The sequence below is a fragment of the Solanum lycopersicum genome, chromosome 7 (assembly GCF_036512215.1).
Source record: "Solanum lycopersicum chromosome 7, SLM_r2.1".
Classification (NCBI taxonomy): Eukaryota; Viridiplantae; Streptophyta; class Magnoliopsida; order Solanales; family Solanaceae; genus Solanum; species Solanum lycopersicum.
Genome location: NC_090806.1, coordinates 64,802,242 through 64,818,571, shown reverse-complemented (window position 1 = coordinate 64,818,571; position 16,330 = coordinate 64,802,242). Strand labels below are relative to the sequence as shown.

The following is a 16,330-nucleotide window of genomic DNA, read 5'->3' as shown; positions in this document are numbered from 1 at the left end:
ATGAGTCGAATTTTTTTTTTAAGAAAATAAAATAATATATGAATTAGTTTTTGAGAAGGGGGAATAGATGAAGTAAAAAAAGACGAAATACTTTTGTAAAAGAAATTTAAACAAAATAAAAAACTTAAAAAAATGTTGGGGGGGTGGGGGGGTGGGAGGGTTTTTTTTTTGGTGAGGGTGGTGGTGAGAGGAAGTGATGACATGAGATAAGAAAAATATTTTACATTTTATTTTATAAAAAATATATTTTTTTTATAATAGTTTTTTAATTTTTAATTTTAACTAATACTAATATTTTATTATTTTTTGTCAAGATTAAATTTTGTCAATGTGGAGTGTGGTGTGGAATTTCTTTAAAATAAAAGAGAAAGTGTATTACACATACCATGATGAGAGTGATATAAAAGAGAGTGATGTGGTTCTCAAACTAAAAAATAATAGTTTAAATATAAAATTCGAAAAAAGATATAATTTACATGTGTTTTTGACACTTGTCTTTTTTTGATATTACAAATGCTCAAAATATAACTCTTCATTATCTCACGATTCTTTATTTGTGTCTACATAATTGGTGAAATTCTCTAACGTAATCTTTATATTTTTAAAATGATATAAATTGTAATTAAAAAAATCTAAATATAAAATTATGTCAACTTTAAACGTGTCTATCGACAATAATGAATCCCGTCCTAATTCTTTTCGTATACTCATAATTGTCCATTTTCTTCCTATATGATTATATTGGTTATTTAATTTATTATTTAAATTCATTTACATTACCTCGTTTATTTTTTATTAATACAACATAATAGAAATGACTCGATAGAATAGATATCTTTAAAGTTAAATTATATTAAGAGACTTTAACCTTTGTTCCTAATCATTAGATTTTATTCAACTTGACAAGCAATAATAATTCTTAACGAATAATATAGGCTATAGCCAATTATTTATTTATTTTTTCTTGGGACATTGTTCATTTTAGGTAGATTTTACAATTTTTTAACACATGCAATTTACTAACACTAGTCTAGTAATATAGGCTTTTGAAAAACAATCACATCTTTTAATATCTTAGGAAGAATACATCAATTAAAATACTATATTATTAATCTCTATGTAAATTATTCACATTTTATTTCATTCATATATTATTGGGAAAATTGTACAGAATAGCAAACTAATAACTTAAAATAAATTGAGTAGCTAGGGTTTGATTTAATTGTGTCACGATCCAAATCGGGTCGCGACTGGCACCCACACTTACCCTCATATGTGAGCGAACCAACCAATCTAAACCTTAACATTTCAATATAATATCAGCAGAAAGTAATGCAGAAAACTTAAACTCATTAATAAAAACCAATTCAATAACTTCTAAAAACTCAACAACTATTATTATTCCCAAAATCTGAAAGTCATCATCTCAAGAACATCTATCCTCAAATTACTAATCTAAGAGTATCTAAGAAACTAAAATACATAAAAAGCTAGTCCATGCCGAAACTTCAAGGCATCGAGACATGAAGAAGAAGATCCAGTCCAAGCTAGAAGCATTAGCTCACCCTGAAATCCGGTGAAATTGAAGACTGGCTAGAATTGCGGTTGAGTTGAAGACGACGACACGTTTGCTGCACTCCACAAATAACAAAAGAAAACATATACAAGTAGGGGTCAATACAAACACAAGTACTGAGTAGGTATCATCTGCCAACTCAAAATAGAAAACAGTATATATCAGATAACATAATAAAATCAACTAATATCCTTAGCATGCAGCATTTACAATTACCATAACCCTTGGTTACAACACCAAGCACATCAATGAGGACTCACGCCTCCTCATCATACTCATTTGGGAATTAGGTTCATTAGATTGAGTATATTAACATCTTTCAAGATTCATTATCTTTATTCCTCTCGTGTCGGTACGTGACACTCCGCTCCTCATATACTATCCTGGTGTCGGAACATGACACTCCGATCCTCATTCTATCCTGGTGTCGGAACGTGACACCCGATCCATATTCTATCCTGGTACCGGAATGTGGCACCCGATCCATAATATATTATCCTGGTACCGAAACGTGGCACCCGATCCATATACTATCCTGGTGTCGGAACGTGGCACCCGATCCCCTAATCTCACTACTTTCGTTCATCAAGCCTTCTTTTACACTAAGGCATCATCATTAACAAAGTAGATTAGGGTTTCTCAAGATTTAGGATTCAATAGCTTCATCATGCTTATTTTATCACAATTACATAATCACATTCATGCAAGCATACAATTAAGCATATAGAAGGGTTTACAATACTACCCATACATATCATTCGCTATAAAGAGTTTACTACGAATAGTATAAAAACCATAACCTACCTCCACCGAAGATTAGTGCAAGCAAGCAATTTCCCCAAGCTTTGTTCTTCGTTTTCTCTCTTCCTCGTTCGATCCCCTCTTTCTCTCTCTTTCTGTTCTTTTCTTTTTCTTATTCAAACCCTCTTTCTTTTACCCTAATTAGCATATAATTAAGTATAAAAGGTGGTGAATTAATCCATTAATTAATTCAAGGTTATCTCTTTTAACCCTCAAGTAGTTAAATTATTAACATTAACCCACTAAATTTATAATTATAGCAGGAATAGTCCAAAACGTCCCTTAAAACATTTAAAGAAAACCGACCTCGCCTGGGATTACGCAGCCTGTGACGGGTCGTCGTGCCTGCGACGGTCCGTCCTGCTGCTCCGTCACAGGGTTCAGAGATTCACTTTTTATTTAAGACCCTGTGACGACCCGTCATGCCTGTGACGGTCCGTCCTGCACTTTCGTCACGAAGTTCAGAGAGTCGATTTCAGTACCCAATTTTCAGAATTCTAAGTATTTTGGAACGAGACACCCTCGACGGTCCGTCGTGCCCATGACGGTCCGTCGTGGGTTCCGTTGTCTTAGCCAGTTTTTCCAGAAATAAAATCTGCTGCTCAAACGACTAAACGGGTCGTTACAAATTGTGCTCTATAGCAAACGTTAGCTAAAGTTTGCCAGGCGTCTCTCTCCCAAAAATCTCGCTCGCCACTCTTCATTCTCGCTCGCTTCTCTCGCTTTATACACAGAAGTGTATGAATTCTATTTCTGTTTTGTATAAAGCGAGAGAAAATTGTATATACACATGCAAAAATATATATCTTCGTGTTATACACTTAATTATACATTTTACAAACATTTTACTTCAAATATTGCAGAGAAAAATGCCAACGAATTATACAATTGCAGTAACATACAATTTTCTCTAGCTTTATACAACAGAAGTGTATATATTGTGTTTTTATTTTTGTATAGAGTGAGAAAAAAACATATATCTTTTTGCTAAACACTTATAATTATGCAATATGCATTATTTTAATTCGATTCAACTGTATGCAAATCAAATTTTATAAAAATATTGCAGCGAATTATACAATTGAAATAGGATATATGTAAAGCGAATTATATACATTTTTATGTTTGTCATGGAGCGCAAATTATGCAAACTTTATTATAGAATAAAAATATGAATTTTTTGTTTGCTATATGTGAAAGTTGCCCTATATTATTTTAGAATATTTTTAATAGAATTTCTAATTTTGATACTATTTTCATGAATTTAGTATTTTTTTTTATATTTTAAATTCCTTAAACGAAAATTCTGCAATTCATTGCGTACTCATTTAAAACTTATTATCTTATCTAATCCGTTATAAGAAAAGTCAATTCAAAGATACATTATGTAGTGTTTTGAAAGGAGAGCAATACCTAATTAAGCATACTAATACAGCAAGAGATGTTGCTTTAATTGAACAAATTAATTAAGAAACCAAGTTTATTATGGGCAATGAAAGTGATATTTGCTATTATAAATATTTATCTAGCAAAATACAAGACCAAGTCAATCACTCATATGATGTAACCTTTTATTAATTTATATATACTTTTCCCCTTATAAAAGATATCGTTTAATAAACCTAAATCAATAGTTAAATTTTGGTGACCATATTAATGACTCGAAAAATCAATCCTCTTAATATCTTTTAAATTGAATATGACCGTGCGGTTTATATATTCTTTGCGATTTACATACTATTATATTATGGGATGAAAATTTTTCTAATACAGACAAAATGTTCACCATAAAATATTTACCTGAAGAATAGATGCTATAACATAAATTATATATACCGACTAGTTTTAATCTAAAACCTAAATAAATACTCCTTATATATTTGATTAGTCTAAATTCTAAAGTGGTAGTTTCACAAATCTGCCGGCATTTTTTTTCCATATTATTATATTTACCAAAATTAGATATAAATATTGAATTTTTTGTCTAAAGTCTATCCACTTGACTATATTTTGGAAATTATCTCCTTCAATATTCTTTGTTCTTATCGATTTTATTGTTGTATTAATTTAAATTTACAATAATAATAGTAAAATTGAATGTGACACCTTTGTCTTATTTTCATTAGTCAACCAATAATTATTCAATCTTAATCTACTACAAGGAGAATAATTAATCAAAGTTTTTTTTTTTCTTAAAGAAAATTTAATTAGCGTTTAATATCACTACTATTGACTTTGAAGTTTGAGGATTGACTAAATCACTAGTGGAAATAAAATTTTCTTTTTCCATTTTGCTTCTCATATTAATGTTTAATTTTGAATTAATCTAAATTCATATTGAAAAAATCACATTTCAATGATAATAAAAAAAAATCATTTCTCATTTAGCGTATAATAGTAGTATTGATTTTGAATTTATTCATTCAAATTCATACTAGAAAAAATCAATCTTTGATTTAGCTTTCAATATTATATTGATTTTGAAGGTTGGTTAATCAAAATTAAAGGTGATTCTGTCAGTAATATTCTATAAAATTATCTTCTTTAAGGGTGTGTCTGGTATTATAAAAACTACTTATTTCTATATATAATAAATTATTTGTTCAAATTCTATAAATTATCTACCTAAAAATTATATATAATTTTCTTTAAGATAATATTTTGTACTGAGCTTGATTGCTCGGAGTGGTAGGACACAATTTGAATTTCAGACTGAAAAGGGAGATCTGAGCCATGGGGTGGCCGTTGGAGTGAAGGGTGGAGTGTCAAGTTGACGGGAAACAATAATTACATATCATTTATGAAATTTTGTTTTCTTTCGAAAAATGTGTAACTTTCTAATGACTTATTCACACACTTTTAAAAAAATTAATAAATCACTTTCGACTGAGTATTAAATATAATAATTACTAGCTAAGAGATTTTAATTTGGCCACAATCAATATATACTAATTTTTTAAATTCAACAAGCTGCTGTTCATGCATAAATATGATTTGTGGATATTCTTCATCTTATATTAATTAATTTATTTAAAATAGTCCATCTAATAAATAAACAAATTAGAATTTTCCCAATAAAACACAAAAGTCAAAGAATCTTGTTAGGAGTTGGAATCCTTAATTAAATCAATAAGATCAGATCAACTTAATTAATTATGTACTTAAGTATTGTTATTAAACTGATTTTGTACAAGGTGCCAGATTTTAAACAACTTAATATTTAATCTATTAGTTAAATGATCATTTAGACTATTATTTATTCTATTAATTATTGGCTCAGAGAATGAATGTGATCAAACAACCATATTAGACTGTTATTTATTTTTTAATCGAACAAGCTATGTTCACGTATGAACATTAATTATTAAATATTCTTTAATGATACTATAGTTTTAAAATTTTAAAATTTCGCGTCAAAAAGGAAATATCTTAATGATTTTTCAAAGACAAATTATCTTTTTCACAAAAAAGTTTAATAATTAACCTAAATAATCGTCTAACCAACCTCTTAACAAAAATAACCATCATATGTATAATATATACAATTCACAAGGAGAAAAAAAGGAAAAAAAATTATCCAAAAGATTTGTAATGAAGTGATAACTTTTTTTTGTAAAATTATTTAAATATCTCAAATTCAAATCTGGTCGAAGTTATCATTTCTACTACTCCAATTTAAGTCACTTAGCCATTTTTGCATGGAATCCATTTTCTTTAAATTTGATTATAAAAAATACACATCTCAAATTTAAGATATTATTTTAATTATAAATAAATATCATTTAATCATTTTATATCCTTCTATAAGTGGCCCATTATAAAAAGAAAAAATAAATCTCATATATCAAAAGTCAAAAGAAGCTTCTTTCCAATCACTACCTAATTAATTGTCTATAGAATGTCATCAACAAAACCCTACAAGAGTGAGACCAAGTCTTTAATACAATTTTTAATCAAAACAAAAATAATGAACAAAGTCTTCCATACAAAGAATGATATCAATAAAACCAACTAAATTATATTTTGAGGTCTTAAAATTAGCAAATAGAGTATATAAGAATAGTATTGAATTATGATAAAATTAGTTTTTATTTATTACTTAATTTGGTATATTAATATAAGGATAATTTTTTCTAACTATACTTATTCATGTATTAATAGCTATTATATTGCTAGTATCATAATTTACACATACCATGTATTACAATTATTACACATAGAATATGTTTGGTATGAACGAAATTGTATTAGATCAAAAATTTTATTAAGCAAAAGATTTAAATAATATCATGACTAATTCATGTATTAGATTTTTCAATTCATTCTACCAAACAACTTCAGTAAAAAAAAAATGATATTTATATATTAACTATAAAGTCTAGCTATATTGGCAAAAGTTTTATGTACAACATTTAAGTGTGAGCTCGATTCTGTTGTTCAACTTTATTTTTCTTCCTTTCTTTACTACAATTTTTTAAGGAAAAAAATATTCAATTTCTTTATTTCCTTCTCCATTTTTGGGCCATTTGACTGTTTTTCTACTTTAATAAAATTTAATGTTATTTTCCTTTTTTTTTCTCTAAGGTACAAGGTACCTATTGCAAATGTATTACTCTACAGTAAATATTACTTTTTTGTCACAATTTATATTGTAATATTTTTAAATTTTATTTTTTTATTATGTTCTTTTAATATTTTAAGTTGTCAATTATTATAGATTTAATAATTTTATACATAGATAAAAAAATCAAAAAGTTATTTTAAAAAATTGAAATTCAAATAGTGTCTCGTAAATTACTACGATGGACTAATGTTTCCAGTTAAGCCTTCAAATACTAGAAAAAGAAAAAGGGAAAAATGAGTTTTGACCAAAAAAAGAAAAAAAAAAGTGTAACAGTTGCAGTAAGAGAAAAGTTCTGTGCTTTTGCCGGCCCCTTATTCTCTACTTATCTGTTTCTTTGATTAATTTTTTTCTCCCTTTCATTTTATATAGTTCAAAATTCTGTTGTTTTTATTCTTATCTTCTGCTTATTTTCTCCCATTATAAGCGTGTTGAACAGTCAACTTGCAGCCTAGCAGCTTTTTAAATTTCTTTTTATAATGCAATGCCCATGTTTTTTGGTTTTCTCAGCACCTGCACACAGAATTTTTAGAGATCAAGCCGTTTAAATTTGCTGTTGAGGGATTCTGGGGTTTTGTTAGATATTGTGGAATCTTGATTTGTTGTAACTCATAACTGAATTGTGGTGAAAATTGGGGTCTATTGATTGAATTGTGTGTAAAGTTGGAGTCTTTTTTGGTTTTGTTTGTTGATGTATCAAGGATTTGTTGTGGGGTTTGGATTCTTGGTGTTTGATTGCTGTTTTTATGGTAAAAAGGTGGAGTCTTTTGGTGGTGTAGTTGGTGAATCAAAGGGTTAATAGAAATTGGATTCATAGTTCTTTTTCTGGTATAAAGTTGGAATCTTTTTGGTGGTGTAGTTAATGAATCAAAGGGTTTATAGAAATTGGATTCTTGGTGTTTGATACTTGATAGTTGTTCTTTTTTCTGAAGTTGTAATCTTTTGGAGTTGTAGTTACTGCATCAAGTGTTTATGGGTTGTTGGTTGTTCTTTATGTAGTTGAATTTTGGAATGGAAATTTGGAATTGTATTTGAGTGGCTGTTCTACTGAATTGGGTTGTTTTGACTTTAGGATTCCATGGTTATGGGGAAAAGATTGATTTTTGCAAAGGCTGATCTCTGGGGTTTGTAGTTTTGCAACAGCAGGGGAAGGTTTTCGGTTGGGTTTTCGTTGATTGATTATGGGTGGTGTTTGTGGAAAACCTTCCTCGCCCGTGCAGAATAGGCGGGATAGACAGAAGAGGAGTGAATTTACTAAAGGGACAACTGTGGCATCACGCCCACTACGAGCTGTTTCTTCAAAGAGAGAGGAAAGTTTCAGGGTGAAAGACAAGTTGGTAACTGGTGATGTGAAGCTTGGTTTGGTAGATAGGAAGTCTAATGGATCAAGAAAGGTCCGGGATGATCATTATGAGCAGATAAAGGAAAAGCTTGGACTCATTGTGAATGGTTGTCCTGTAAACGGAGTCGTCCCAAAAGCCTTGGAAGGGGAGCTGATTGCTGCAGGATGGCCTTCTTGGCTAAGTTCAGTGGCTGGTGAAGCTATTAATGGATGGCTTCCTCGCAAGGTTGATACTTTCGAGAAATTAGACAAGGTACAATTCTGTAGGCATTCTTTATGGGTGATTAATTTGTCAATTTAGATTGGACAGCAATCAAAATTGTATTTTATAACGCTCATAATCATAGTAATTAATTCTACCTCCCTTTCATTTTATATGGTGGTGTTTGATTTTGTTTTAATTTTTTTTTAATTGGGGGTAGGAGAAGAGGAAATGGGGAAGGGGATTGCAAGGTAGAGAATGAAACTCTCACCAACAAGGTGAAGGTTCACGTAGTCAACTATCAATCAACTGAGCTAATAATATTCCCCGTGGTGTTTGACTTTGTCGCAGTTTAAAATTTTAATTGACTTGTGCATTATACTAGTGACAGTGGAAAAATGTTCAAGTAATTTAGTTTGATAGAGAAAACATTCAATTGAAAGTTTAAAATTTGATCTATTAAAGAAGGTTATACCGAATGAGATATGTAGTTCAACTTTCCTATGCACTTTAACTCATACACACAAAAGTACTATATGCACTTATGAATTTTTGTAAGTTACGGAAGTTATATGTAACAACAAATCCAGTATTATCCCACAGGTGTGTCTGGGGAGGGTAGTGTGTACACTGACCTTACCCTTAACTATAATGTTTTGATTTAGAAATTAGTGTAAAATATATCATATTTATTTGTGATTCCTGTGGCAATATTTCCCTCCCTTTTCTATTTCCTCTAAGGGGTGTTAATTTTCTTTTCCAATGTGTTCAAAAGTTGTTAATTAAGTTAATTTTCTTTGCTAATATGTTCAAAAGTTGTGAGTTAAGGTTTTATGGTTATTGTCTGATAGATTCTTGTTTCTGCAGATTGGCCAAGGGACTTATAGTAGTGTATACAAGGCTCGTGACCTAATTAACAATAAACTAGTTGCACTCAAAAGAGTGCGGTTTGATAATATGGATATTGAAAGTGTCAAATTTATGGCAAGGGAGATAGTCATTTTGCGTAAGCTTGATCATCCGAATATTATCAAATTGGAAGGCTTGGTTGCATCACGATCATCTTGCAGTTTGTACCTAGTTTTTGAGTACATGGAACATGATCTCACTGGATTGGCATCTCTTCCTGATAACAGATTTACCGAACCACAGGTGCTTTTCTTGGCATCCTTCATTATGCTTTATTTTGTAGTTTCATACTAATGACTTAGCCATCTCTGCTTTTTAATCAATTAAGGAGCTTATTTCTGACTTTTTTATTTTTTCTTTTCTAGATGAAATGCTATATGCATCAACTTCTTAGTGGACTTGATCATTGCCATAGTCGGGGTGTTTTGCATAGGGACATTAAAGGTTCAAATCTTCTGATCGACAATAACGGTATCTTGAAGATTGCAGATTTTGGCTTAGCAACCTTTTTCGATCCACACCAAAGTGTTCCTTTGACAAGCCGTGTTGTGACTCTTTGGTATCGACCACCCGAGCTCTTACTTGGAGCAAGTCACTACGGAGTCGCTGTAGATTTGTGGAGTACTGGCTGCATACTTGGAGAATTATATGCTGGCAAACCCATTATGCCTGGAAGAACAGAGGTATAAAACAGATTATCAATATACTTTTTTAATAACTTGTCCATGATACTCATTGCTAATATTATTTCCCCCCTCCTCCATTTTGGAGATGTGACTACAATTTGAGAAGTAAGTAAGCATCTAGGATTTAAAAATGAAGAAGGTGGAGTTCACAAGCAGGAGTTGATCTCAGAAATAAATTTTGGGGTACACTCGGTTTGTTTAACATGACTGGTGGACTTGTAATTTTCCAATTAGATTAAAGGTTTATATTGACCTTTGCTGAGTCGCCAACTTGTTCTTACACTCTAATAATAGCTGTTTCTTGTTTTGATGTCAAATACTGGAGCCAAAGAGAAAAGTCTGTTCTATTTACGAAATAAATCCATTTTGGGGGTAAGGAAAATGTAAAGGTTGTAATTTGCACCTAAGGGTCAATGAAGTGGGTTGAGAACCATGAAGTCTCACTTTCAAATCCCAACAGAGACAAAAACACAAAGTGATTTCTTACCATCTGTCCCAACTTTGGTGGAATTAGTCAAGGTGCGCAAAAATCTGGCCCGAACACCAAGGTTATAAAAAAGAATAGAACAAAGTAAAAAATCTTAAGGTTGTAATTCAGAACCGGGTACCACTTTCTAAAATAATACTGTACAAAACAACTCAAAACCTACTATTACATTGGCCAATATGATTGGATTGCATCTTACAGTCAAATATCACCACATCCAGTTGACTGCCTCCATGATCTTATCATCTTCATTATTTCCTATTTCATTTCCTATTCTCTTCTCTGGTTTATGTTGATTTTGCCAAAAGAGGTGCTGTTAGTTCGTTATTGTGTTCGCCTCCTTTAAGGTTGTCCTTCATTGTTAAGATGCCTGAGGTATTAATTTTCTTGTGTTTTGGTGACTGATGGTGAGATCTTGGAGATAGCTTATGAAGCTGCAACTTAGACATTTACCTATTTGTGCATTAACCTTAATTTTATGACGTACTTCTTACTTTTTTGTGCTCAAATCCTCGCCAGCTGAAAATTTCTCTCTCTTCTTTTTGATTGAGATTATACCTAATTAAGTTTACATGTATAAACGTTTCTCCTGTGTTGGGACTTTAATTTTTACATCTTAGATAAATGAACTTTTTTCTCCTTGTAGGTGGAACAGCTGCATAAGATATTTAAGCTTTGTGGTTCACCATCAGAGAATTATTGGAGAAAAGAAAAATTACATCATTCAACAGCATTTAAACCATTACATCCTTACAGACGGCGTCTTGGGGAAACATTTAAGGATTTTCCTCCATCTGCTGTGAGGTTGATGGACACATTACTTTCTATAGATCCTGAACTTAGGGGAACAGCTGTCAGTGCTCTGGAGAGTGAGGTAAGTTTGGCATTTCTTTGTCCGTCTGTTTCTGCCATCAATCTTAGTTTGATGCTTTGTAGTTTAGTTCGTAAAAAATGGTCAAACAAAACTGAAGGCTGAATCTTGCATGCCTATGGTCGAACGACATGCAGGTTTGAGTCGTAATAGTTACAAACATCAAAGAGGAGAATTGGAGCCAATTTGTTTCTAGGAGTATCTTTGCAATTATTTTGATCTCTGTTCTATTTAGCACAAGATAATATTATATTGTTGCTACTGAAATTGTATCTGATAAGTCTGCACTAGGTGATATCTCGAGCAGATCTGTATATATAAACAAATACGGATGCTATCATTGATTATTTTGGAGATATTAGATCTTTTTGGGACAAACTAAAAAGAAAAGTGTGACACAAAATGGGATGCATGGATACCTCTCTAGCTTTTATGTCGAAAATTTGAAATTTGAATAAGTGGTATAGTTCAGGGTAGTTGGAGATATCATGTTTCATTACAAGTAATATTCTGGAATAATTGTCTCATTTTACCCGTCCGAGTCATTCAGTGTCACTGTGTCATATCTTTATTTCAAGGTTAATGCCATTAATATTTGCATAAGAAAGTTGCAACCATTTTCCTGATTAACAAAGTTGTAACCATACAGTTCTTCACCACAAAGCCATTGCCTTGTGATCCTTCAAGTTTGCCAAAGTACCCTCCCAGCAAGGAAATTGATGCAAAACTGCGGGATGAAGAAGCTCGACGGTAAATAATTTCTAGATATCCACATTTCCTGTGAGGAACTAGAACTTTGTTACTTTTGCTTTACTTTAGTCTCTCTTGTAATGTGAGCTAATGTTTTTCAGTTATATATCGAGAAGCTTCTTCGTCGTTTTAAAAAATGTGTAGAAGTGTGCAACAGTTGTATTTTCCAGTGGCACTTCCTTTGTTGCTTTTCTAGCTTGCTTGCACAGAGGAACTAGAACTTTATTCGTTTTTGCATAACTTCGGTCTTTCTCATAATGTGAGCTAATGTTTTTCAATTATATTGAGAAGCTTCTTCGTCGTTTTAAAAATGTGTACAAGTGTTCAAATAGTTGTTTCATTTGCGTGAAACAAGATTTTCCATATTAAGTGCTGGAGGATATGTGATAATAGTTGCCTGAATTGTTTCTGCAGACAAGGAGCTGCAGGAGTGAAGAACCATTTTGATGAAGGGCATATGAGAGGATCAAAAGAACCTCGAGCAGTTCCAGCACCTGATGCTAATGCCGAGTTGGCGAGGTCAATTCAGGTACTTATGTAGGGCCTGATTGTTTTAGTATCCATGTTGATGCATGTTTACATGAAGTCAGATCCTAAAGACCAAATAAAACCAGATAGTCACGATTCTTCAATTTTTCCTGTTCTAATTCAAGAGGTTAGTTAGATGGTTACGATTCTGCCATGAATGGTGAAGTTCTTCCACCCTCAAGTTGAACTACAGTTCCCCAAAAAATGTATTGTGGAAAAAAGGAATATTGAGAATTCATATAGTCGACACCTATTAGGGTAGATTTAGACATAGTAATTGATGATGGTGGAAAATGAAATGTGTAAAGATCCTCTTTGTTGACGTAAAGCTTAGCCTTTTCTTGATAAAGATGCACCGATAGCCATATTTGTCTGCAAATGCTTTTGCTCGTACTCAAGTTATCAATTATATGATCCATACACTGTTTGGTTCGTTTCAATTAATACTCGTACCTTGTAACAGAGGAGGCAGAGCAGTTCAAATCCTAAGAGCCGATCTGAGCACTTCTATCCCTCTAAAGAAGCTCATTGCGGTTTTCCAATTGATCAACATAAAGCATTACAACCAAGCAAAGAAAAAGGCGGAAATCACTTGGAGAATCATTCAGAGCGAATTTCTCATTCAGGACCTCTAGCTCCAGGATTTGGGTGGGCAAAATCCGGGAAGAAATATGATCATGATATTTCTGTTGGTTCCAATAGAGCCGACTTATCCAAGTTTTCTACTTTAGTAGCATCTAGGTCAGTTATCACTGGTGATGCTCGAGATCGATTTGTTGCTTCACAGCTAGAATCTGGCCGTCAAGTAGAAAGACCAGTACAATTGCTTGACGAACATCCAAGGAAGCAGGATTGGAAGCGTCAGATGCAAAACCATGCTAGTTCTCGTCAACTTGACAATGGAAGGGCTAGTATTAAAGAACAACATCTGGTAAGTATACTAAACATCATAACTCGTCAAATTTTAAGCGTGTATAGATTATTGAGACAATTCGTTTTTGCCATACTTCACGTACAAGATGATTTAGAACAAGCTACTGAAACTCATGCCTCAAGTATTAGATAAACTTACTCGCTATGGTACCAAAAATGTTTGCTTACATAGCCGACCCTTGATTGTTTCCTATTTGGTTTAACCATCTAGTATTCGGAACTAACTGGTATGACTAAGTTCAGATGTGCACTGCGTAAGATCCATTTAAGGGGAAAACACTCTTTCAATGGAATTTCTACATTCCTGGACTTGAACACGGAACCTTTTGTTAAAGGGTTGAGGGATCCCATCCACCTCGCGATGGTCCCCTACGTATATACATTCAGTTATAACATTTTGGTTCCACATTTGCTTTCTTGTTATGGAATTCTGGGATTCTTATCTAGTTCTTTATTTTTTTGGTCTATGTAGCGTGGCCATGCCCATGGTCACAAGGGAAACTCAATCCATTTCTCAGGTCCACTACTTGTTCAACCAAACAAAGTGGATCAAATGCTTAAAGAGCACGATCGTCGTATCCAGGAAGCTGCACGACGAGCAAGGCTCGAGAAGGCAAGAGCAGGCAAAGGCCAAGCTCAAGTGATGCCAAGAACAACCAATTCTTTTTACGTTACTAGTCTGGGATCGCGGTAGTTTGAGAATTATATATACAGATCTATGTACAGTTCTTGAAGTAATTGTTATTGTTATTTATAGGAAATTCAGTTGAGATGAATATAGCCAAAATAATTATGTGGTCTTTTACAAGAATAGGTAAAACTTGTTTATGCAAACATTTTTTCTTCTTTTAGTCATTTGCTTCAATTAAATTGACGGCCTTTTATCTTCAATGGAACAAAATTGATAAAAATGATTTTACTGACAATAACGCAATCAATGGAATTTCACAAATGGAGTATGTAGATTGTAGAGAGTTAGGCCTCATAAAGGTCTGAATTTGAATGCGTGTCAGGATCTGAATGCTTGTTTGAAATGTGAAATTAGGTCTTATGCCTAATTTATAGGCTAAAAGATAAGCTCAAATGAAGGAGGATTGCCAAAGTCGTAAAAGGAGTCCACTCATCTCATTGACCATCGATGTGCGACTTTTGTCATTCTTTAACACCTCATACTCCACCTCACGCACAGTGCTTAGCATCTGGTCACCTCACGCACAGTGCTTAGCATATGGTGGGTGAACAATTTTGATTTTGGGAGCCCCAACATCGGGTGAGATGGGCCCTGCTATGATACCATGTGAAATTAGGTCTTAGGCCTAACTCACACCCCAAAAGTTAGCTCAAAGGGAGGAGGATTGCTCAAACCTTACAAGGAGTCCACCCATCTCATTAACCACCGAGTGTGGACTATTGTCATTCTTTAACACCCCACCTCACGCCTAGCGTTTAACATCTGGTGTGTGAGTTACGCCCAAGATCTAGTTTCACATGGTATTAGAGCAGGACCCTTCTCACCCGATGTTGGGGCCCCCAAAATCAAAATTGCCCACGAAGCAAATTCTAAGCACTGAGCGTGAGGTAGGGTATTAAAGAATGACAAAAGTCCACATTGACGGTTATTGAGATAGGTGAACTCCTTATAAGGCTTGGACAATCCTCCTTCCTTTGAGCTAACATTTGGGGTGTGAGTTAGCTGAATATTTAGATGTAGTTTCTATGTTTGAACATTAAATCATTATATAATATTTTTTTTTAAAAAAAAAAGAAATTAAACACTATATCAAGAATTGTTATAATCCAAACCAAGAATACCTCTTTTCAAAAAGTAGTTTCAAGAATAAAATTGTAACCTACCTCCCAAAAAGACAATTAATTTGTTTTCTCAAGAAACAAAGATAGCTTCTTCTAAAGAAGTTTTGACAACAAACGAATTGTGACAAGAAGAGTTCTTCATAAATATCAATGCACTCAAAAATATTGTATTTATTAAAATATTATATAAATACTTATAAAACATTATGAAAACTTGCTTATTCAAAAGCAAAAAAATATTTTGATTGGAAAATGAGAGGAAGAAACTTGAAACTTGTCCAAAAGGGAAGCAAGGAAGAAAGAGAATTTGATTATGAAAGAACTCTTAATATTTTTTAGTACAGTCTGAATGGTAATTAAGACTCTGTTATAGATTTGATTCATTCAGACTCATTAAGACCATGATTAAAAGTTTTTTTAATAAAGAAACAAATGGACTTAATCGAATAAATTTTAATAATTAAAATTCAGACCTAAAAATCAAACGCACGCTAAATATAAATGATTAAGATTCAAACCTCCATTAAGTGCAAACAAATGAAGCATTAGCATGCTAACCCTTGCCCGAGGTACGAAATTAGAATCCAGAACAAGTAAAAAACATTAAGGATACATAGTGTGGATTAAAGAACTCGAGGTAATTAATTGTGAACTCGATCTCAAAGTAGAATTAGAGAACTTGAAGTAATCAATGGTGAAAAAGAACATTTTATTAACATTCATGTGAAATCAACAAAATAAAATAAAATAAATAGAACTTTAATTAAATAATAAAAATCATATATATTAAATATGTAGTTTCATGGTCCAAC

General features: G+C 32.4%; 1 protein-coding gene across 1 annotated transcript; it reads left to right on the top strand.

Annotated features, from left to right (window-relative positions):
• Positions 1-6,909: 6,909 nt before the first annotated feature.
• Positions 6,910-14,576, top strand: LOC101245672 (probable serine/threonine-protein kinase At1g54610). The gene is made up of 8 exons (XM_004243310.5): positions 6,910-8,593; positions 9,410-9,694; positions 9,817-10,134; positions 11,271-11,498; positions 12,145-12,245; positions 12,660-12,774; positions 13,237-13,704; positions 14,179-14,576. The coding sequence occupies exons 1-8, from the start codon at positions 8,180-8,182 to the stop codon at positions 14,398-14,400; spliced, it is 2,151 nt and encodes a 716-aa protein (XP_004243358.1). The 5' UTR covers positions 6,910-8,179; the 3' UTR covers positions 14,401-14,576.
• Positions 14,577-16,330: the final 1,754 nt, after the last annotated feature.